The 24,754-nt window shown below is 41.4% G+C and overlaps 1 protein-coding gene across 2 annotated transcripts in view; it reads right to left on the bottom strand.

Annotated features, from left to right (window-relative positions):
* Window positions 1-24,754, bottom strand: part of ANKRD42 (ankyrin repeat domain 42) — a 241,548-nt gene that overhangs the window by 199,081 nt on the left and 17,713 nt on the right. The window contains exons 2-3 of one of the 2 annotated variants that reach the window (XM_069203945.1): window positions 14,770-14,851; window positions 4,066-4,226 (exon numbers count right to left, since the gene is read on the bottom strand). In XM_069203945.1, coding sequence (XP_069060046.1) covers window positions 4,066-4,155 — 90 coding nt within the window. In that variant the 5' untranslated portion in view covers window positions 4,156-4,226; window positions 14,770-14,851. The remainder of the gene's footprint in view (window positions 1-4,065; window positions 4,227-14,769; window positions 14,852-24,754) is intronic. The other variant, XM_069203944.1, reaches the window with a different exon arrangement.

The raw sequence follows: 24,754 nt of genomic DNA, 5'->3' as shown, positions 1-24,754 counted from the left end.
AACCCAGTTTTGCGATTCAGTAACCTGGTTACCGAATCGCAAAACGGGTTTGCGAGTCGCAATTAGGAAGGGGTATTCCCTTCCTAATTGCGACTCGCAGTGCAATGTAGGATTGTTTTGTGACCGCGAACGCGGGCGCAAACCAATCGCAGTTTGCACCCATTTCAAATGGGTGCTAACACTTTCGCAAAAGGGAAGGGGTCCCATGGGGACCCCTTCCCCATTGTGAATGTCACTGTAAACATTTTTTCAGCTCGTTTTCCTTTAAGGAAGCAGTCACAGACATGGTGGTCTGCTGTCTCCAGCAGGCCACCATCCCTGTGAGGGCCGCTATTCACAAGGGGGTCGCAAATTGCGACCCACCTCATGATTATTCACTAGGTGGGCATTTGCGAAGCCCTTGCGAATCACAGATGGTGTCAGGGACACCATCCTACATTCGGATTTGCGACTCGCAATTTGCGGGTCGCAAATCTGAACCTACCTACCTACATGTGGCCCCAAATTCTTAAAGAAAGTCATAAAAGTGCACCCATGGTATATGTCGTACCCCTATAAAATATTTGTGAACTGTATTTTAGCATGGGTAAATACGCATGTGTAGATTTGCTCATGTGAAAATCTATTGAGCATCTGCAAGTTCATTTTCCCTCCGGCCACTTTCTTCCCAACCCTGGAAGAAGTTCTAATTTTGCCACTGTCAGGAGTAAATGTCCAACCTTTCTTATTATGGGAAAATATTAGAGAGAAGCTGGTGAAAATCTTTAAAACATGCAGGTTAGTAGGTTTGCAGACTCAAAGGCATTCCAGCCCTGGAACTATTGCTTACTGCTTCCTCCAGCCCCAGTATGCAGATCTGCAGAAAGGTGGCAAAATAAGGAAATTGCTACAGTAGGGATTGAAACTGCAAGTATTCAAGCCCTATTATGGTAGTAGCCCTGGCATAATCAGAGAGGCTATTATCAGAGCTCTTACATAATGAGATTGCTGCCATAATTTGTCGCCACACTACATGGCACCAAAGGGACAAGTAGATCTTTTTACAGGAAAAGTAGATTTGAGAAGCAACCTGTCCCCTGGACAAGTAGATATTTTAATAAATTCCACACCCCTGTTAAGGGTTTTTTGAGGTGCCTTATGTTGTCATGTTTAAAGCTGAACACTGCTTTCAAAGCTAGATGTTTTGGGAACGAGCAATAGCACAGCTGACCTTTTGTCTCATTTTGCATGTTGGCCCCTAGGAATAGAGGAGGAGAAGACACAGTTGCGAGCTAGCATTTGGGCTTGGGGGCAATGAGGATATTGAGGATATTGGGATTGGTGGAACAGATGGTTTCTCCATCTGCCAGGAGAACGTATTTCAAGACTTGGCAGGAGATTTTACAGTTTGGGCACACTCATGTTAATGTTTGTCGGTGAAATGTTGGTGGGAGGTAGGGAGAAGTGATTGTGTTGGTTCTGCATCTCATTGTAAAGGTTTGTCTCATACCACTGTTTCGGGGAAGTTGGCTGGGATTTCCTTTTATGAAAAATCGTGGCGGGTTATGATCCGGCAGCAGATGAGTTGGTAACAAGAATTTTGTATGGCTAGGGAAAGGGGAGGTCCATGCAATCGAAGTGGAGGCCTCATGTTACTGAGGAATTGTTGTGGCACTTGTTGTATATGTTGCCTAGGTGCTGTTGTTGCTAGTTTGAAGTGGATCTATTTTATTTATTGATGGTTGGGATGCTTTTTGGTGCTTTCTGGATTGGTAGATGGCACTCGAAGTGCTGTGAAAATATACCCGAAAATAAGGTTTAGGATGGTTGTAACCCTTAGCTTTTATTTGTGTTTGATTCTTCTTACTTATTTCTTTATAGGTTGTGTTCCTGGACCTATTGTTGGAAAAATGGTGACCTGGATTATAGGACATTAATTTATCAGATGGGTTTGCGATTTGTGGATCAACAGCGGTATGGCATATGCCTTGGGCTTGCCAGCAGTCAGCTTGAAGTATTCTGGTGGGGCCAGAGCGGAATGCGCTGAGGAGGTTTTCAAACTTTGTTAGCAGAATTGTCTTCAATCAGTGCTAGTCTAAATATGCTGCTCATTCATTTGCGGGTAAATTATTTGATGCCGTTATCCGGTCTCACGCTGCTGAAACAAATGCAGGAGGATTTACAGTTGATTAGAAAGTTGTGGTCAGGTACCAGTGTGGTATGGAATGAACTTGTGCCCCGAGGGAATTGGAGGGTTGTGGTGAAACATGCAGCAGTAGGCACAGTTAGATGGAAACTGAACAAGGCCATGAGAGTATTCTGCCACTCCATTGGGGGTGATGGTGCTGGCTCATTCCCATATTAAGGATAAAGAGAGGCATCTGTTTCGAGCTGATGGGGTACACTGGACGAACTTTGCGTTCTTCTTGATGGAGGTGTGGGAACTGCTGGCGACAATGTGGAACGAAAAAAGCCACGGTGTTGTTGAGTTTGAGAGCGGTTTATTTTTGGGTGGGGCAGGAAAACACCTTTCAGGGTATTCCTGGTTGGTGGTAATTTTGAGGGGTGGGGAGTCAGGTGCGGGTGCATCCACCCCATGGAGGGGGTAGGGGTTCCCTGGGGAAGGGAAAAAGAGCTTGGAGGGGAAGGAACAAGGGGAGTGCTTTTGGTGAGGATGATATGGGTTGGGTGAGAGAAAGAGAGAGAGATTGGATAATATGAAGGATGAATAGAAAGTTGAATGAATGACCCTGCAGGTTATAGGGTGGTATTTTGAAGGGTATGTTGCATAAGTTGGGACCTAAAGGGAGGAGGGTTGCAGCTTTTGCATTATGCATTAACAAGAGGTTTTATTGTTTATAAGTTGTATTTAAATAACTGCTATTGATCTACATTCAGACTTAATAAAGTGGCCTTTTCTGCTATAACAGGCTTGTTGTTGTGTTTTATTGCACGATGAAGAAACCCAGGGGGTGGCATGGCGCTAGCCGGTCTCACCCTTGGGGAATTTCATGCAGGTGGCACATGCCACAAGACAATGGGTAGGGATAGGTTGGGGTCACATCTGTGCAGGGTCAAGGAGTAGGGTGTATTTAGGTGTGGGGAAGGGGATGCTACCGCCTCGTGTAGCAGCCAATGTTGCATGGTTGAGGGAGGAGTTGTGTAGCAGCTTTGGCAAGCACACCCATCCTCTATTTTAGGCTTTAAGACTCGTTTTCCCGCTGGCTTTGGGCTTGTTTGGTAGACCATCTCCATGCCCCGGTAGGACAGGTGGTAGCTTACCTAGGGCAGTAATATGGAGGGGATGGGAGGGGGTAGAGAGTCAGGTGCGGGTGAATCTATCCATTGGGGTAGGTGGGGGAGCCAAGGGGAAGAGAAGAGGAACTTGGAGGAGATGGAGCAAGGCAAAGGGGAGTGCTTTTAGTGAGAATTGTTTGGGTTGCATGAGAGAGAGAGATTGGATAATGTGAAGGATGGGTGAGGATTTGAAATAAATGCCCTTGCGGGATATGGGGTGTTTGAGTGGTATGTTGTATAAATTAGGGCGTTAAGGGACGGGGGTTGTCAGATTTTGGATTATGCATTAACGAGGATTTTACTGTTTATATGTTGTATATAAGGAAATGCAGTTGATCTACCAGCTTGTCCTAATAAGTAGGCCTTTCCGGCTATAACAGGCTTGTGGTTGTGTATTGCACAAATGATGCATTCTAAATCAACATGCTCTGTGGCACCCATGTTGGACTGGTGATCAATAGATGTAATAAGTAGAGACTTCATTGTATGTACCATGAAAACCTAAATGTAACAGTGATCAAAATCCCAGAAAAATATATTCAAATAAAAAATTAATGTCACATTCTAAGCGGTTTGTAAATATATTTGTTAATCCAAATCACTTATGTCCCAATCTGCATTGCTTTCCTTCACGTTACATAAAACAAAACAAAATTCAAAAATGTAATTGAATAATCTAAACAATTTTCATTTTTTAAATGTTTTGCATGTTTCAGTTGATCCCAACTAAATAGATAATAATTTCTGAATTTCCATATCAGTTATGCAAAAAATTTAAATACTCCTTACCTCTAGACTTCCAGAGTGGGCTGCCCAGTGCAAAGGTGTAAATTTATGAGTGGAGTCCACCTCATTTACGCTGGCTCCACTTTTCACCATAGCCGCAAGTTGATCTACATCCCCAGCTTTCACTGCTTCGTGTATGCTACTAAAAGTCTTTGATTTCTTACCTGTTAAAAAAAAACACAAAATGACTCTTTAACCAAGAAAATAACCCAAGTAAAAAGTGGCATAACAATGATTAATAATTAGAAACCCGTCCTCTTTCTGCACAGCCTCTAAACTATGCAGCTAATTCACTTGTAACTATTAGTATTTAAAATATGATATTTGGAGAGCCCTGATAATTGTTTTTTTATGATGCATTTTATAACCATTTCAAACAGTATAAAACAGTATACATTGCCAAATCATATACACAGTAAGTATACCTCTACACTGCCCTAGCCATGTCTAATAGCTCACATGCACCTCTTTCTGACCTACTGACCCTACTTCGTCCCTCTCCCTACAGCCCAGGGTACCAGTCAATCCTTAATATTCCAATCATGGACCAATCTCCGGAGGCCCCCTTATATCCAAGACCAGAGGCCTCCCGCCTTACAGTGCTGTGTCCACAGGCCAAACTCTCTGGCCTTATAGACTGTTTTCTCTGCCAGTGCACATCTGTCCATGCCACAATTCTGTTCCCTAGGAGTCAGAGGGGCTGCATTTTGCCAGTTCATCTCCGTGTCCCATTTGGCGATTAGGTATCCAAGTCTGACCACTAAGCTTGCACTTCCGCCACCCTTTCAGACATCCATGATTCCCAGCAGTGTTTCACGGTGGTCCAGTGAAGAAAAAAAAAAGAAATTGCACCTCAGAACCCTCTCCAGGTGTGTGTGTATTAAACGCCAAAATGTGGCAATAACTTGGCATTCCCATACAGCATGAAAGAAAGATGCCCTCTGTGGCGTTACAGTGCCAGCGTGTGGCCGATGGAGCTCTGCCTATCCATTACAGCCTAACAGGATAGTAATATACACAGTGTAAGTATTTGAACTGTACAGGATGGAGTCTAGCTGAGATTGCCAAAAGCCTGGAGGCCATTCTGGCATCAGTACACTCACTATTGTCTACGATCTTTTCTCCATGCTTCTCAGAGATGCTGAAAAGAATAAGGAAATTGACCATAAGAGATCTATAAGTTTATTACGAGGGGCGCAAGTTATAGTTAGCTGAGATAACTATAACTGCTGAATTTCACCGGTTTTGTACGTGTGAAATGTGAGCCTAACTATAATGTTGCTGTAACCTTTGTTTTTTTTTAGTGAATTTCTATGTTTTTTTCAAATGTATTTCCTAACTATAGCGTCACTGTGTTTTTTTTTTTATTTTATCTCATAACTGTAACCTCTGTTTTTTTGTGAATTTGTATGTTTTTTTTAAATTGTATTCCCAACTAAAACATACTTGTAAGCTTTGGTTGTGAGTGATTTTGTATGGTTTTACAAATGTTTTCACTAGCTTTAATACTGCTGCCTAGTTTTAGATTTCCCTGTTTGTTTCATTAGCTATTAATATTACTAATATTATTGTTATTATTATTCTTTTTTTCTGGCTCCGCGGATCCGGATCTGCGGTGTTGAAAAGGTAGAGGGCCTTACTCATTGTTTTTTAGTCCGATCACGTCATCGGAGTGGAACTACAGATCTCGCGATTTTTTTATAAGGTTCGTTTTACTGTATAGAGATATGTCTTTTTTAAATGGGAATCATCGTCCATCTATACCTAAGTAGATGTGATTTGTTGTACAGTCGTTTTATATTTAAATACACAATTTAAGGTGGTGTTGGGATCCGCAAATTCATGAAGGGAGCCGCAAATCCAACCAATGATGAAAGAGGAATATTATGTTTTTATTGGTTATTTATGGACCACACCCTATAACAGTTCCAGCCACACCCTACAGTGTTCATTCTGCTTTAAACTCTTAGGAGCGAGCAGTCCTGTATTGAGGAGCTCATGATTAGGGTGTTTTGCAATCTAAACTTTCTTGGAGAAGAATAGCTTCATCCTCTACAGCTGCAGTACAGGAAGAAGATCCCAGCATGGAAGAGGGGGAAGCTGCAATATGTCACCTGTACCATCAGCAGGAAACAACTTTAACGTGGGACTGCCAATAAGTATTCACATGGAACAAATTCCACGTGGAAGCACATCAAGACAATTCATGAAAGATACTACAATAGAATCGTGTGTGAGAGAGAAACTGCATCAGCTTCAACCAGTGCTGAGGGGCACTCTCCAAAAACAACTACTATGCCATCAGTTTCTCCACACCTGGCAAGAACAATAGCATACTGTTCTAAATGCCATGTTTTGCTGGCTACAAAGGTTGTATTTGTGCCTTAAAATGTCCATGCTATTGGCAACCACCGTTGCTAGATTTTCTTTTTTAATCTGCATTTAGTTTTGCAGTTTTTTCAAGATGAGGCACGTTGCTTCTTAGTTTTGTTGTTTGCTCTTTTGTTTTAGAGCTAGTTTTCTTAAAAAATTAAGTAATGAAAAACAGTTCATAAAATTTGAAAAAAAGGTTCTTGTTAGAATCACTCCATTCTCTGAAAGAACAGCTGTGTCAGTCTTTTTTCCTATAAATATATATGTGTACATGTATATTATGCTCTTTGTGCATGTGCCTACATATGTGTTTGTCTGCATAAATGTCTGTGTATGTCAGTGCATTCACCAGTCTCTCCATATGTGTGTGTGTGTGGGTGTCTGCATTTATTTGAACACAGCTGCCCGAGTGTGTGCATGAATATATGCCTGGGTGTGTTAAGATATGGGTGAGTGTGTACCTGTGTGTGTCAGTGTATGTATCAGTGTGTACCTAGGTATGTTAGTGTATGCATCAGTGTGTGCCCGAGTGTGCCACTGAATGCATTACTGTGTACGTGTGTGTGTTAGTGTAAGCATAAGTGTGTGTTTCGGTGTACCAGTGAAATGTGTGTCCCTACATGTATAACTTTATGTATCATTTTTTCGAAGGAAATATGGGCCAGATGTATCAAAAAAGCCTTTTGCGAATCGGTAATAGCGAATTTAAAGAATTTGCTATTTCTGATTCGCAAAATGCTATGTATCATATTTGCGATTCGGTAATAGCGATTTCTTAAAAATCGCAAATGCTATTACCAAATCACGAATAGCGATACAGCCCCCATTCGCACCTATGGGCCTGTAGGCCCATATTTGTGATTTTTTTGTATTTCCCAAATAGTGAATTCCTAACTGGAATTCGCAATTTTGGAAATGCAAAACCCCAAGGTGCTGGGGGCCTAAGGCCCCCTCTGCTGCACCCCAAAAAGTTTTTGGGGACATGTAAGGCGCACACATGCCAAAGGGGCATGTGTGCGTTACATGTCAATTTAAAAAATGCATTTTTAATGTATTTTTAAAATTTGCACATGGTTACCACCAAGTTTTACTTGGTGGTAATTGCGATTCCTTAATGCCAAATTCGCATTAAGGAATTGCTTGATACATGTGGTTTAGAAATCGCAAATAAGTATTCCTTATTTGCGATTTCTTATTTAGAGAACCGCAATTTGCGATTCTCTAAACAGGCTCGCAAATTTAAGGAATCGCTATTTTAGCGATTCCTTAAATTTGCGTTGCAAATGCCTTTCATAAATACTGAAAGGCATTTTTGCATTCGCAAACAGGCATTCGCACCATTTGCGAATGCAAAAAGGTTTGATACATCTGGCCCCATGTTCCTTATAAATAATTTCCAGACAACCTTTTCCTTCTTTTGATGGTAGTCCAACTCTAATATCCTTCAAAATACTTCCATATTGCTTATCAGATGCTTGACATATGTTTCTAATCAGTTCCTTGTTTTGGAAAAGTAACCAAATGTTTATATTTCCACTGCTTCCTAAAGAACTATGAGTTTCTTCATATGATAGTCCTAAATATAGGTTGTTCTTTCACAGAGGTACGTTGTAGTAAATCACAAAAATCAATCACATGCTTTACTCCAAAGAGCACATCATAGTCAATCTTTAATATCTGTTGCATTCTCAAATGCACAAAGGCAATTATTATGTTTGAGACCATGCTCACCTCATCAATAATTAAAAACTTTAGTGTGAGAATAGCTGCCTGGGTGTGAGAGTGAGCGAAAAAATGTGTCTCTGGGTTTGACACTACATGTGAGAGTACCTATGTTAGTATGAGAGTCTCTGGGTGTGAGAGGGAGTATGACAGGGTCTGACTGGGTGTGAAGGTGGGTATGAGAGTGTCTCTCTAAATGTCAGAGTGTCTGTGTAGATGTGACAGTGGATGTAACAGCATCTCTCTAGGAGTGAGAATGGCTGTGACAGTGACTGCCTGCATGTCAAACTTGGTGTGAGAGTTGCTGTCTGGGTGTGAGGGAGAGTGTCAGAGTGTGTCTTTGGTTTGACACTACATGTGAGAGTGTCTATGTTAATGTGAGACTGAGCATAAGAGTCTATGGGTGTGAGACGGAGTGTGACAGTATCTACCTGGATATGAGTGTGGGTGAGAGAGTGTCCCTTTGAGTGTCAGAGTGAGTGTGAGAGTGTCTGTGTAGATGTGACAGTTGATGTAATAGCATCTCTGTAGGTGTGAGAGTGGGTGTGACAGTGTCTGCCTGCATGTCAGACTGGGTGTGAGAGTGTCTCTCTCTGTGTAGTACTGAATGTGAGAGTGTCTCTGTTAGAATTTAGTCTGGTTTTTTTTTTATGTTTCCGGAGCTCTGCGGATCCACCCGCGGTTTCACACCGGGGGCTGCGCTGAACCCCTGTATCTGCGGATCTCATGAAGCATAAAAAAAATCATTTTCCGCATTTCAAAGTCATTATTTGTCCCATCACCACAACTATATCACCCTTATGGGGTCAGTGAACCTGTACCCTGACCCCATTAACTTAATTGTCCCCCACATTTCCTCCCAGGGGACCGTTTACTGACTGAGAAAATGGTGGCCGCAACATTTCTCTCAGGTTGCGGGCAGCCAATCAGATTCTTCCTGTGGTGAGTAGATCTACCCGCAGTGGATCCACGGAGGATCCGTGTCTCTAAATATCTATATTTTTTGGCCTTAAATTTCTTCTAAACTACTGAATGGATTTGCACCAAATCACAAAAAGCATGATCTGCAGAACAGGATCTACCTTTGTGCCAAATTTGGTGTAATTCCATTCAGTGGTTCGGGCTGTAGGCGTGTCTAAAAGTCCTATGGATGGAATGGAACAAATGCGTTGTGGGACCCCCCTTTTTCTCAGCCCCCGCTTGACAGATTACTCCGGAACATTCAAAACAGAAGCTGAACTTAGGAAAGTACACGTTTTTCAAAATGTTGTCAAGATTCATCAAATGGCGCTAAAGTTATTAGCAAAACAAAAAAACTAGGTCCTAACTAGAACTACCTAGTGGCGACTGCCACTAGGATATATAACTATATATTTATATATACATACATACCTACCTTATGCCCTGAATGGGAACTCTTACATCTCAACTACTCTTTGGATTCAATATAGTACTTCTATATTTGTAACGAAATGGGTAAGGAGTCACTCTCTTAGTTAGACTATTGTTACAGGGACTTTTGAATACTTTCATTATAAGAGTTCCTTTATTGAAGAACATTGGCTTCTGATACAAGACCACAAACAATAAACCGTTGTCGGGCAAAAGGCTCACTTTGGACAGGGGGCCTGCAAACTCTGGAACAGGAAGCGATGCCATGATTTGCATTTGTCATCAGCAAGGCACACATGATTGCTAAAAACACTTTACACATGACACGGGTGTGGTATTCCGTCGCCACACATTGCACATGTGCAGCTTCCTTCACACATGGCATGCATTTACTGTTCCATGCTTTACGTATACTGTAACTTGTCTTCACCTTCATATATCTAGTTTCTGTCATCAACTTCATACATATGTAAGCTGATTTCAAGTTCATGTGCTTGCTATCTTCATATATGTGTAATATTATCATTTTCACATGACGTGCATGTGGCCTTCTTCATACATGTGCCACTGAGGTAGGTAATAACAGCACCTCTCACCTACTGTGCTAATTAGCAGCACGTAAGCAGTACCAACCACTATGTTAAAAAATATACAAGTAAAAATTGAATCTTGTTGCGCAACATATATGCTTAAATTGCGGAACTGGCATGCCACGTTTTCACATGGGTGCTGCTTAATGTCTAATTTCAAAGGTGGGTCCAAAATGGTGAATTTTATAACTTAAATGCATAGCATTGTTTAAAGTTTGCAATATAAACTGCTTAATACATCTGGTTACGTTCCTTACAGAATAAGGCTCTATACTATACCTTTGTGAGGTGTATGATTCTAAGTCACATTGATTAGGCTCCGTGGCCATGCCTGTTAAAAGTGTCTTAGTTCCTATGCCATGATAATTAGAGAGAACTCCCCCCTCCCACACACACACACCTTTTTCAGCCCAATGAAAGTATAAATATTCCGTTCATTCTGTTTTAGACTACTCTCCACAATCACGAGTAAGAAATGAAATCTTTCAAAACGTAAACATTGAGCTATAAAACTGTATTTTCTACTTTATTTTACATCAACGTTGGGGGACAAGAATAGGAAGACCATTGTTTGAATATGAAATGCTTGTAAATGTACAGTGGTAGTGAACCAGTGCTTCAACAAAATTTAAATGTGACAAGTACGAAAACCCAAGTCTCCAAAGAGCGAATCTACTATTTCAAGTTTCCTTGCTGTTCTTATAATCCTTGAAAACAATTACTCCGCTAAAGACAAGAGTTCTAAAAATTAGAAAATCAGTGCAGAAAGGCATTTTATTTACAAATCATTCACAAATGTGTCCTAATTCCGTCCTTCTGCCACTTGCTCCTTTAGCCTTGTGCGCCTTACAAAGTTGAAAGATTGGTAATTCTTAGATAATATAATGTTAGAGCGCACACAACCGTCTCTAAGAATTCGCAATAACGTAAGGGGTCTAAATCATCGGAATATATGCCCAGGAGAATACACTTCAGTGAAACGGAGAGCCTGGGAATCAAAAACACATCTGCTGCTGCTTCTCTCACACTCCTTTCCCTGTTAAAATGCCACGGGAGGCCAGTGATGAAGAAACTGTATGTCGTGTATACGGCAGATTAGAAATCAATAGTCCATCTGTATCGATTTTAAAGTCTAGCTACGGATTCAGATTCAGTTGTCGAACATGACCTTGTCTCGCCACTGCACAATACACGCAAAACACAGAAAGGTAAAGAAAGGGGCTTTAGCTCCGCCCTTTTAAGCCGCTGGCTTCTTAGGGTGTGTTCCCTTCAGGCACTGGCTTGCTAGGTTGTTCGAAGGCATTTTGCAGTTGTTTCTGATAGCTGCCATTAGTCTGCACTGGTCTGACAACACATTTAACAAGCATTTGCAATGCAATGGGTCTTGCGTTTGCTCGAGTTAGAGCTATTAGTGTTGTAAACTTCTAACCAGACTTTTCTTGCCACATAAACTGAAAAGTAAAACAGTTTCACATAAGCGAGCCGACCGCCACCAGGAGCGTGAAGCAGACACACAAAAGAAAACAGAAGTTCGCTTGCAGTGAAACTATCGGCAATTATCCATGTAACTAGCAAAAGTGCAATTATCCATGTAACAGGGTCGATGTCATTCAAAGCGCTTGACTACTGCCAAGCGAGAAACCATATTGAAATCATGGAGCCTTGTATGTTTTCAGTAGTTGGCCGGTGCGCTTGAGGAGGGCTAAACACCGGAAAAGGCATGACATATCCATGCCTTCCAATAATGAAATCAAGTGAATTTTAAAAGGCAGTCCACAAACCAACCAAACCGATGGGCATGACATGGGCATGGTGACAAGCCCGCTTTGTGCGCTCGACCCTAAAAAGTAGTTTGTGTGATACACCAATTGACTCAAGTAATGCTGCAACTGAGATTTTCAGCACAATGCAGTCAATTATGATTGTTACTGCAAAAGGAATCCCTTCCTTTATATGAACCAGTTTACCCATTAGAGCTTCCTTTTGATTCAATAATAGCACCTTCCTAACCATCTCATCTCTTTATGACATTCCCAACATGGCATCCCTAACTGATCTGTCTGTCCTTCCAATCTGATTTTATGCTCTCCAGCATTACTCTTACAATGCCACTTATACTAGTAATACTGTAATACACCAGCCTTAAAAATCATGTGCACTGTGCACTATTACACCTCTACGCTTTTGACCTTAATCTGTTTGTATTTCGTATATAGTTTCTCTATATTTACTTTCAACTAGACATAAATACAGACATGACCGTAACCTATCAGTCCTCACACATGATGATCCTTGAATTCTTTTGGTTCCCTATAAAACTATCTTTACAGTGATTGCTAATTTAAAATCAGTGTACCTACACACCCCTTCCCAGCACACTGATTACATAGAAATGTGCACTTCAATATGCATGTCCCGACTCCAGTATGACCGAAGCTCAAAATGGTGCCTACATCCTTAGAGACTGAGATATTCTAGTCTATCATCTGTGCTCACTATGCATTTTTATAAATGGGTTTTGTTCAGGCACCTTTCAAAGAACATACCAACCAAACGATATGCATAGTCTTCTAAAAACCAGTAAGACCGCTTTAAAATAGTTTTTTAACACTATCTTTCGCTAAACAACAAAACCTCCCCAGCCACCTAACTCTTCCACTGTACACAGATAGGACAATAGTGACTGACCACTTTCCAAGATGCTTTAATGTGACCATGATACAGAACTTCTGGCAGTCTTTTATGTATCCTATGTAAAAAGAAAATTGTAAGATGTATGTATGTGCAGTTTTTACTACACCTAGCGAATGCCTCCAAGATGGCTATACCTATTGTATCACCCTAGGAATTGGAGGACATGCAACAAATTGCGTCCCACAATGAACACCTAACAATGCCTTTCAGAGCACTCAATCTCTAACACACAGTATTAGCATACATCATTATTTGCAACACTATCAGACTTTGAATAACAGGCACTAGCCCCTTCAAGCCAATATGTTGCCACAACTCAGTTGGTTCAGCTAATACAACATTACTCACTAACCTTACATCTGACATATTGTTAACTTTTCCAATACACAGTGTATACTTGTTCTTACCTGAAAAACAGCAGAGAACATGCACTAGAGGTTCTCTTTTAAATGCATGAATACATGACATAATTTGGGAACTCACCTTGATACTCTGTGCAAGTTGTGATTCTGCCTCAATCTAAGTCTACTGTGGTTTCCCACTGTGGGTTATCCAACCAAGCACAAGAAAGAAATATGCTCACTTCTAGTTTCAATAACACTTAGGGGGTCATTATGACCCCTGCGGACGGCGTTAATATGGAGGAAAGTACCACCAACAGGCTGGCAGTACATTTCTCCATATTATGACATTGGCGGTTTGGCTAAATGTACCACACTGATCACCACAGCGGTAACGACCGCCAGGCTGGAGACTTCAGTCTCCAGCCTGGCGGCCGTCACTTGCCCGCCTGCGGGATTATGACCCCGTCTACCACCATGGTTTTTGTGGGAACCTTACCGCCATGAAAACCATGGCGGTAGGCACTATCAGTGACAGGGAATTCCTTCCCTGTCACTGATAGGGGTCTTCCCTGCCCTCCTCCCCCTCCCTAGATTCCCCCCACCCCTGCCCTCCTCAGCAGACCTCTCCACTACATACACGCACCTTCATGCACACACGAACACACGCATGGACACTCATACCCACATTCATCCACGCATGCATGCATTCACACACACATCCGCACACACTTACATACATACAAGCACACACGCACTCACACCCCCATACATGCACACACATAGAAACCCGCATCACAGACCCACATACATGCACGCACAGACATACACACATACACACATACACACAAACACACACACACACAAACATCCCCCACGCCCCTCCCCTGTCGGAGCACCCAACTTACCTGATGTCAGGGTGTCCTCCGGCAGGAGACGGGACGGGGCACTGCTGCCAGCAGCAGCGTCTGCCAGCAGAACACCGCCAGGCCGTATCATGGGTCATGATTCAGTCTGCAGCAGTCTACTGGCGTGGCGCTGCTGCTGGCAGCAGCACCACCACCTTACCGCCATCCGCCGCCATGGCCACAGCCGGATTTCCGCCATCCTTCTGGCAGAAATCCGGCTGTGGTCATAATCTAGCTGACTGGTGGTAGCCGCGGCGACGGTCTTTTGGCAGCCTTCGCTGTGGCGGTAGGCGGTTTTTACCGCCAATGTCATAATGAGGGCCTTAATTTTGAAATGTATTGATCAGATTTCCATGACTTTGTTTAATGTTGGTTTACAAGCTTAGAAAAATCGTACGTATACTGACCGGAGCATCGGCTGTGGCTATTTTAATGGGACCCAACAAGTAAATAAACAAGGTACTGGCAATACAACCAAAACCTTGAATAGTTTTCTTTTTTGACCACAACAAAGGGTACAGTGTCAAGATACTACGAATGCCTCATTATATGGATTTACTGTGCTTAGGTCTTTCCCAGTCAAACCTTGTTGGCACAAGTATCAACAATTCAGACAAAATTACAAAATTAGTGGTAGACATAAGTTTAGACCCTTCATTCAATAAACATTAAAGCTATACCTCTCACCTCATAGGCTTCTGGCAGGTGACACCCACTCTGGGGCTCTTGCACACGCTCACTTAGCAGCCTCCATTCTTCCCCCACCTTGCTGCAACAGCAATCTTCATACAATTAGTTTTTTTATATAGCATGTGTTCTTTATTGTTCATACAGTGTAAACAACAGATTTTTACTGTTGCTATGCTCCTCAAGTTATGGACCTTAGGGAAAGTAAAAGGCTGATTCGACAAAGGTAATCACATTTTGCAGCTTTCCCATTTGTTAAAAAAATAAACATTCAACTCATCAAGCTATCTCAACGGCATGCTAATAGCCAAGGTCACAGCTGGGTGAAAAGTGCAGGAGAACACAGCTCATGTAGAAAGACAATAGAACTAGGTTAAAAATTACAACACCTTTTGTATTTATCTACAGTGTTTTATTCAAGGCTGCAAGGAAAAATGGCATAACTTGGTAAAAAAAAAAATCAGGAGTCTCCCGTTGAATCTGAGTGTTTCATCTGACATGCTGCTGCCAAAGATTGATAGTTATGTTAAAGCCAGACCTGCTGGCATTGCTAGTGCATGTTCATTTTCAAAGGCATAATAATACCTTAACACTCATTGGTCAGGCAGTTGATTGTAATTCATGAACACTGCCTAATAACTTTTTATACTGCTTGACACTTGTGAGCGCATCTGACCTTATTTGGTCTTTTATAATTTATTTATATGGGGACACTTTAGAGGTTCGATGGATTTTTTGACTGCGCTTAGAGAGATCTCACTATCCTTACTCTCATCTCTCCTCACAACCAAATCTAATGACAACAACATATACAACAATCTATTTATCAAAACCTTAAGTCAGTAAACTTCACGCATCATGACCTACATGGCCATGAACAACCATACCTTTTAGTAAAAGTTAGAAAGTTTAATTCCCTATATTAACAATGCTAACATCATGTAAATTAGTCTCAATACTAAATGATAAACATAGATGAATAACACTGACTGACCAAATCTTCCAAAGAATCTCAATTTAACTACAGTATTTACAATTAAGCATTCAAGAGTCACAGTACAAATCAATAGCAATAATAACTGTTCAATAGAAATGACATACATCTGGTTTCAGCAGGTGAACAAGATAAACTTTCAATTAATAACATTCGTCAGCATTTTGATTTCTCACTAACATTCTGATTAGAATAGCATGTTTGGACTTCATGCAAAAGCAATTTAGTCAAACTTTAATTTGGAAAACATCTAACTATGGCTGTATCAAAATCAGCGGTTGGTACCTAGAAATTTAAAGAACAAGACCTTCAACAAACAATAGCATTCTGTTATAACTCTCCTCAATGCGATCAGCAAATTGCGATTCTCTTTGTCAGTTGGACGTCCGTCTGGTCAGTTTCAGTAACGTGACAGTGAAAGGGAATGGCTCAGACACGGTGGGCTCTAAGCTATCTGAACCACCTAGGAAGCAACTTCTAAGAGATCAGCATTTCATTAACAATTTAAGCAATAAGGTTAAAATTAGGAAATAAAGTCATCAGGAACTGTTCAGCTCCTCAAACAGAATAAGACAGTGCGTCAAAAAAAGAGAATGGCAAACAAATAGCACCAAACTCTCTCTGCAGTCAGGCTAAGTTAGAATTTCCTAAAGCATCGTCCCACATTCTCATTGGTCAAAAAATAGTATGTTTACAGTTGATCCAATGGAAACTAAAACTCAAATCTAAGATATTCTAAACTGTCTTTCACACGTCGATGATTGGCTCCTCTTCTCCTGTCCATATCGTCAGACTCGTCAGGTATCTCCTTTGTTGCAATCCGTACTCTAGTCAGTGCATCCATTGTTGGTTCCTGGGAACATTTCAATCTCACGCCTCAAGTTAACATTTGTATCTTTTCTAGAACAACATGGCTCTACAAGCAGTTCTCTTGAGAAAGTTAAAGACATCTGCAAATTGTTTGGTCAGCACAGGACAGGGTGAACAATGAAGCATTAATTTTCTGGTCATACATTTCCCACTATTTTATTAAACATTGCAGCTTGAGATGAGGTTTTGCAAACTAGGCCCGAACCTCGCCATATAATGGCCTAAAGTGAATAAACCAAATACATAACGTGAACTCATTAATGTGACAAACTAATACATTTTTCTCTACATTTGCACAATAACTAATAATAATATGCATTCACTTAACAATTAAGTTTTTATGGCAACCACTCAAGTGGACACATTTTCCAAGTCGCACATTCTTTTCTACGTTAGCCTAATTCCATGCAAATTTTTAACCCATAATAAATGTAAAATCATTGGTAATTAATTCACAATCCCTCCTCTAATGACTGAATATATGTAATCACACTTTACATCATTTCATACAAAATTTTTGTTCACCTGAAATTTTGTTTCTTCATAACTTTTCATTCTTGTTTCCCTTTTCGTTCTCTTAAGTATTTCTCCCTCTTAATTTCTTCCCTCCTCTGATCATTTATCAGTTTCTTCATTTTTACCACAATACAATTTATAAATTCCCCATGCTCCAATTATACAAACAACAATAATCAATATTATCTGTATTATTCTCAAAATGATACCTTTCGTTAGGTTGCCCAGCTAATTTCCCACAGAACCAAAACCTTTGCCAACCTTTTCCCAAACTCCAGTCTCTTTCAATTCAATCACATCAGAGCTACTATTAGTTAAAGAGTTAATAAGGCTTCTAACTTTCTTACTGTTGTCTGGAATGAAAGTGTAACAATGTTGCGATTTCACCAATTTGCAAATTCCGCCCTCCTTTGCTAAAACGATGTTTAACACAAGGCGGTTCTGAAGAGTCATAGATCTTACCGCAGCCATTTCTGTATCCATTAGGATCACAGCTCCTGAAAAACTAGTCAACATGTTGTCCACAATATTAGACAACTTTCAAATTTTCACTGAATTCAAAATAACTCCCACAGAGGGAATCATTGCTCCAAATATATCTCCAACACACCATAATAAGATTCTCTCTTTGGTCTAGCATGATATAACTCTTGCAGGTTCTCAAGTTGATAAATCTTTGGGAAGACTATCCCCAAGTAACATGTGCCATACTATCCTCTTGGGAGACGTTAATACGCATTTGGTCCACAGATGTAATAAACTCCTGGAATTGTTGGGTCTTGTACATTTAACATAAAAGTCCACTTACTCTGGAAAAGGAATACATGTTGTTAGACTTGGCATCCTTGGCGCGGCCTTCCCTAACTTTTTGCCTCTGCTTTCAGGTTGTTTTTGTGTGCTGGACTTTGTTGTTTTGTTTGGTCTCGACACCTTGCCACTGCTGACCAGTGCTAAACGTGTTAAAGTGTAAGTGTTCTCTGTATAAAGTATATGTGTAAATTGGCTTATCCATGATTGACATATTTGATTTACTAGTAAGTCCCTAGTAAAGTGCACTAGAGGTGCCTAAGTCCTGTAAATCAAATGCTACTAGTGGGCCTGCAGCACTGGTTGTGCCACCCACACTAGTAGCCCTGAAAGCATGGAGCAGACCTGCCACTGCACTGTCTGTGTGTGCAGTTTTAAACTGCCAATTCAACTTGGCAAGTGTACCCACTTGCCAGGCCTAAACCTTCCATTCTACTACAGGTAGCTCCATGTGCAGAGTGCAGTGTATGTTAAAGGTGGGACATGTACTGATGTGTTTTACATGTCCTAACAGTGAAATACTGCTAAATTCAGTTTTCACTGTAGCAAGTCCTACATCTCCTATAGGTTAACATGGGGGCTGCCTCTAAATATTATTAAAGTGCAGATTCTATTTGGGAGCAGATATAAATATGGAGTTTGGGGTCTCTGAACTTACTTACAAAATACAACTTTTAGTGAAGTTGTTTTTTAGATTGTTAGTTTGAAAATGCCACTTTTAGAAAGTAGGCATTTTCTTGCTTAAATCATTCTGTGACTCTGCCTGTTTGTGGTTAGCCTGTATGGGTCAGTTTGACAGTTGGGCTGTCTGTGAATCCCCTCTAGACAGGGACACAAAAGAAGCTGGGGTGTAGCCTGCATATCCTGATGAGCCATCTGTGCAAGAGTGGAGGGACGAGTAGTCACTTACACCTGAATGGGTTGTGCCTGCCCTCTCACAATGCAGTCTACAACCCCATGGTGTGTGTCTGGGGACTGGCCTGAGCAAGGCAGGATCTTGTGAACAACAGAGACTTTCCTTTGAAGCATGCCTACTTCAAAGGCAGACAGGGATATAAGTATTGGATCAAAAATCCCTGAAAATCAAATTTCTTCAAGATTACTTCTGAAAGCAAGAGGAACCTCTGCCAAGGAGAAGAGCTTGAGAGCTAGAAAGGGAGTACTGCCCCTTTGCCTGTGACTGTGCTTTGCTGGGTTGACCTGCAATAGCTGCTTCTGCCTGAAAGAGGGCAAAGACTGACTTTTGTGTGACTTCCCACTGGGAAAGAATCTCCAAGGACTTGAACTCAGCTTACCTCCTGTTGTTGAAGTCTCAGGGACATCAAAGACTTCTCTCTGTCAGCACCTGGACTCTCTGCTGAGACTCCTGCCAAGTGGTGCCCTAACCTGTTTCTGGGCCCTTGAAAGGTGAAGCTGGTGGAAAAGGACAGAAATCCATGCACAGACCGCCATGCGGGGAAACTTTCGATGCACCGCCTGAAACGCTGCTGATAAACAACGTGCCAGCAGCCTTGCGGCTAAAATCGAAGCTCCACCTGCATCATGGCTGGGAGATCGACGCATTGCGGCTGAAGAAATGACGCGCAACACCCGCTAGACACTGCTGATAACGACGCAAGCCCCCCGGTTTCCTGACACCGTGCGACCGGATTTCGAATGCAACATCCTGGGCATGAAAAATCTGTGCAAAGTCTGCCCGGATCCCAAGGTGCCCGTCTGGGAATCAATGCATCGTTCTCTTTCGGGAGAGAGGGAACGACACACGCCGACCCGACAAGGAACGATGCACGGTCTTGCTTGTGAGTGAGAAATCAACACATAGCAGGCCTTTTTGGCGTACTTTGTGTAACAACAGCATTCTCACTGTTTTCTAAGGATTAAGAATCTCATTCTTCTTTTTCAAATTCATATCTTGACTTGTGTATGTTGGAATTTTGTCATTCTGGTCTTGTTTGATTTAGATACATTTTACCTATTTTTCTAAACTGGTGTGGTGTCCACTTTGTAGTGTTTAACTGCATTACTGAGTGTGTTGGTACAAATACTTAACACATTGCTTCTGAAGTTAAGCCTGCTTGCTCGTGCCAAGCTACCAAGGGGGTGAGCGGGGGTTAACTGATGGTGATTCTCCTTTACCCTGACTAGAATGAGGGACCTTTCTTTGGACAGGGGGTAACCTGACTGCCAACCAAAGAGCCCATTTCTAACACGTTTACATTCACTCGTTCCCACAAATAATGTTTTAGTTCTAGATTTAGGCCTATATATACAAAGCTTCCCTACGTGTTGCGGATCTAAAGCTAATTTCCCTGGAGTTTTGATTTCACTAAATGCATAGTCATTTTGAAATGTCCTTTTCTATAAGCCCTTTTCTAACTTCTCCTTCAGTGCCTTTCTCCTGTCATCAGTCTGATCCAAGAAGCTCTTTTCTACCGGTGTTAGTAAACATGTCAAGTTGTTGCGGTGGGCATAAGCCGTCCCAAATGTTAACGTAGGCTCAAAGAAACTCACAAATTCTATATTATTTTCTTTAGCTACTCTACTCCAATACTTAATTATAGGAACAAACGAAAACATCACATCATGATTCAAAAAGAAATATTGAATATACTTCTAGTTATAGAACCTTGTTAGTAAAAGATTACAACTAATCCCGTATGTTAGTGGCAGGCTATGGTAAGTAACCCCTTCGCCTACTGATGAAGGAATTTGCGCGCATACATAACACTCTCTCACATTCATCGTCTCAACATATTCATCTAATAAGCGAAAGAAGACATTAGAGGAAAGATCTCCCTAGGCATTATTGGCATGTAAATATCGATCATCCCTCTTGAACTTCTCTAATTCTGTAACTGCAGTTGTCGTCTCTAAAGCAGTAGCATTATTAGCCATAGTCCTTTCAGTAAGACTCACACTCACAATCAATATCAAGCATACTATCAAGCACACAATCGCTAAGCCAATACCTTTGTATCTGCAATATCTACTCTCTCTAATTTGCTTGTCAGGGTTACCCATGGTCTGCAAAGAATTAGAAAGTAGAAAGAGCCCAAAAATGTATAGCTATGCAGCAAAACAAAATCTCTTTTTGCAAACTATTTACTGCTTTCAGTCTCTCTTCCCAGGACTTTGTCAAAAGAGGTAACTTGTCAAAATCGGCACTTATTGTCACAATCGGTTTAGCAGCTTGTCAAATCAGTTCATTCAAAATGTCTCTTCCAGTTAATTTATTCTCTCTTTTTATTTTTCTTTGTTTTACAACTTTACAAATTACAGTTCATTAATCTTTTTCACGTGCCAAAATATTGACCTGGAATTTCGCGATTAAAACAAAAGGACAAAAATTATCTTTGCCATTCAATTGTCGTTGCATACACCAATTCAGGACCAGCGTACCTTCTGTTTGCAATTCAGTTTCTTTTCAATCTTCGATCTCCATTTAACTCTCCATCACTCAAATCTTCTCTTCTTGTTGTGTCTATTTCCTCTTCAGTCATTGTCACTGTAATTGCTTTTTAACTTTGAACTTTCACCTTCTTCTAGCTCTGCAGGATTTTGACTTGATGTACCTGCAACTTCTGTCGGAGGAGTCAGATCGTTTTGACCCGCCTCAACTCCTTCCACTTCTCTTGTTACGTGCTGTGTTTGTCCTTCAAGACTGTCTGCTTCTGGGAGAGCCCTCCTCTGACTAGACTCTCCTACTGTCTCATATGAGGTTGGTTTGCTGTTATCCTCCTGTATGTTTTCCCCTTAGTCTCTCACAGGAGTGTCTGACCTGCCTTTGGTCTGCTCAGATTCAGTCTTTGATTCTCCTGTTTCCTGCTCCTTTTCTGGAGAGCGTCCAGAAGTTCTCGCTACTCTCAACAACTCATCTTCATTGTCCAGAGGACAAGGTACTTTCTAAATATGGCTTGCATGAATCCAATTCGGGACTCCTGCACACTTCACAGCTGTAGTAGTAACCAGTACTACTTGGTACGGGCCTTTCCACCGAGGCTCCAAGCAAGTCTTCCTCATGTGTTTTCTGATCACAACCCAATCTTCCGCTCTCAGGTTGTGGCTTTGATCTTGAGGCGGTTGTAGAGTGGTGGCTTCCACCTGATGAGAGAAAGAGCGAACCACATCAGCAAGACCCTTGCAGTAGCCCAACACCACATATTCTGTTATATTCACAAGAGCATTCGCAGGAACTGCCGGCAACCTCATTGCTCTGTCCATGAGGATTTCATGCAGCGACATTCCAGTCTTCCTGCCAGGTGTGTTTCTCATACTTATCAGAACTAGTGGTAGTGCGCCTGGCCATTTCAGATTCATGGACGCACACATCTTTGCAAGTCTTGACTTCAAGGTACCATTCATTTGCTAAACAAGTTCTGTTACTTCAAGGAGGTAGCTACAGTCCAACTTCTGCTCAATGTTTAAAGCTGAACATAGCAATTTGATTGCTTCATTGTTGAAGTGGCTTCCTCTATCAGATTCTAAAGAGACCGGAAACCCAAAACGAGGTATCAGTTCCCTAAGTAGTAGTTTCGCTACAGTAAGACTATCATTTCTGAGTGTGGGGTAAGCCTCAATCCAGTGGCTAAAAATACACACAATCAGCAGCACATATCTCAATTCTCCACACACTGGCATATCAATCAAATCCATCTGCTTCCTGCTAAATCGACTTCCCGCTCTTCCAATGTGGCTCAAATTGACCACGGTCCTCTTTCCCATGTTCATCTGCTGATAGATGATGCAATGGTGGCAAACTGCTTCGGCAACCTGTCTAAATTTGGGATTGAACTAAAACTGTTTAAATGTATGAATCATGACATCTCTTCCAACATGTGCTTCACCATGATAATATCTAGCCATTTAAGTCAACAAATTATTTGGTAAAACCACTTGTCCCTCTCCTGACACCCAAATATCGTCTTCTCGCTGTACACATTTCAACTTTACCCAAGTTCTTTTCTCGTCTTTATCAGCATTATCCTGAAGCTCCTTCAACTCTTCCCAAGTGTCAATCACATTCAAGACAAAATCTGTACATGGATCTTCTTCCGGCAACAATTCCCATTTGTCCTTGAAGGATAAACAATTCAGGGCACAAAACCTTGCGACTTGATCTGCATATCCATTTCCCATTGATATAAAATCTTGTGATTTCAGGTGTGCACTCCATTTCATCACAGCAATCTTTTCAGGCAGTTGCGAAGCTTTTAACATGCCATGTATTCTTTCACCATTTCTAACTGGCGAACCAGAGGAGGTCAGGAAACCTCTCAGTGACCATAGCAGGCCAAAGTCATGGACTATTCCAAATCCATACTGGCTATCAGTATAAATGGTAACTTTAAGTTGTGCAGAAACATGGCATGCTCTACAAAGATCCGCTAATTTAGCCACTAATACACTCCTCGAAGCCAGGATGCTTCAAGTATACCGGATATTGTGCACACAGTATATCCTTCCCTTAATGTTCCCAAGTTATCCCAGAAACAGGAACCATCAACAAAAATAATTTGGGCGCTTTCTTCCAATCGAGTATCCTTAATGTCAGGTCTTGGTTTTGTGCACAAATCAGTTATTTTCAGACAGTCATGTTCAACTTCCTTCAATTTATTAATTTCAACATTTTCATTTGGAAGCAAAGTTGCTGGGTCAAGCACTGTACACCTTTTCAATGTTACATTCGGAGACCCCAGGATTACGGTCTCGTATCAGGTCAGTCTGGCATTGGTTAAATGTTGGGTCTTAGTTTGAGTAAGCAAAACTTCAATGGCGTGAGGGAACATAACAGTTAGAGGATGTCCCATCACAATGCTCTCATTAAGTGAGGGTCAGTCCAACCGCTGCTACTGTGTGCAAACAGCCTGGTAGTGCTGCTGCGACTGGGTCCAAAGTAGCTGAAAAATATGCTACGGGCGGTTTACACCACCATGGACTTGTGTCAAAACAGACATAGAACATGCATTACGCTCATGACAAAACATCATGAAGGGTTTTGTGTAGTCAGGCAATCCCAAAGATGGAGCTTTGCACAGACTCTGTCAACTCAATAAAAGCTTTTATACAGGCTTGATCCAACACTAAAGGATCAGTAACTTCTTTGTGAGTCAGCTTCTGCAATGGCTTTGAAATTACTGAAAAGTTGGGAATCCACTGGCAACAAAAGTTTACCATTCCCAGAAACATTCTGACATCTCTCTGTGTGACAGGGGGATTCATCTGTAATATAGCTGTAATCCTCTCCCTGGAAAATTTCCTAGCTCCCTTTTCAATTTGGTGACCCAAATACTTTACTTCTTTTTGACAGTACTGTAATTTTGCCAGGGACACTTTATGTCCATTCTTTCCCAAGTGATTTAACAAGGCAATAGTATCATACTTGCATGCCTCTCTTGGCTTTGAAGCAATCAAAAGGTCATCAATGTACTGTACCAACATCGATTGTAAAGGAAAATTCCAATGACTCCAGATTCTTCTTCAGTATCCGATTGAAAATGGATGGCGACTCTGAAAACCTTTGAGGAATTCTGCACCAACAGTAGACTCTGTCCAACAATTTAAGCAAAAGAGAAATTGGCTATCCTCATGAAGAGGTACAGAAAAAAATGCTTGTGACAGGTCCACTACGGTGAACCATTCAGCATCGCCTGGGATCTGAAACAGTATCACTGCTGGATTTGGCACCACGGGACAACATTTAATCACAATGTAATTTACTTTCCTCAAATCCTGAACAATCTGAAATTTCCTACAGGGTTTCAGTAAACCCATTATTGGTGAGTTACATGGGCTACTCAG

Source organism: Pleurodeles waltl, chromosome 8, assembly GCF_031143425.1.
Source record: "Pleurodeles waltl isolate 20211129_DDA chromosome 8, aPleWal1.hap1.20221129, whole genome shotgun sequence".
Lineage (NCBI taxonomy): Eukaryota > Metazoa > Chordata > Amphibia > Caudata > Salamandridae > Pleurodeles > Pleurodeles waltl.
This window is presented reverse-complemented; position numbering and strand designations above follow the sequence as displayed.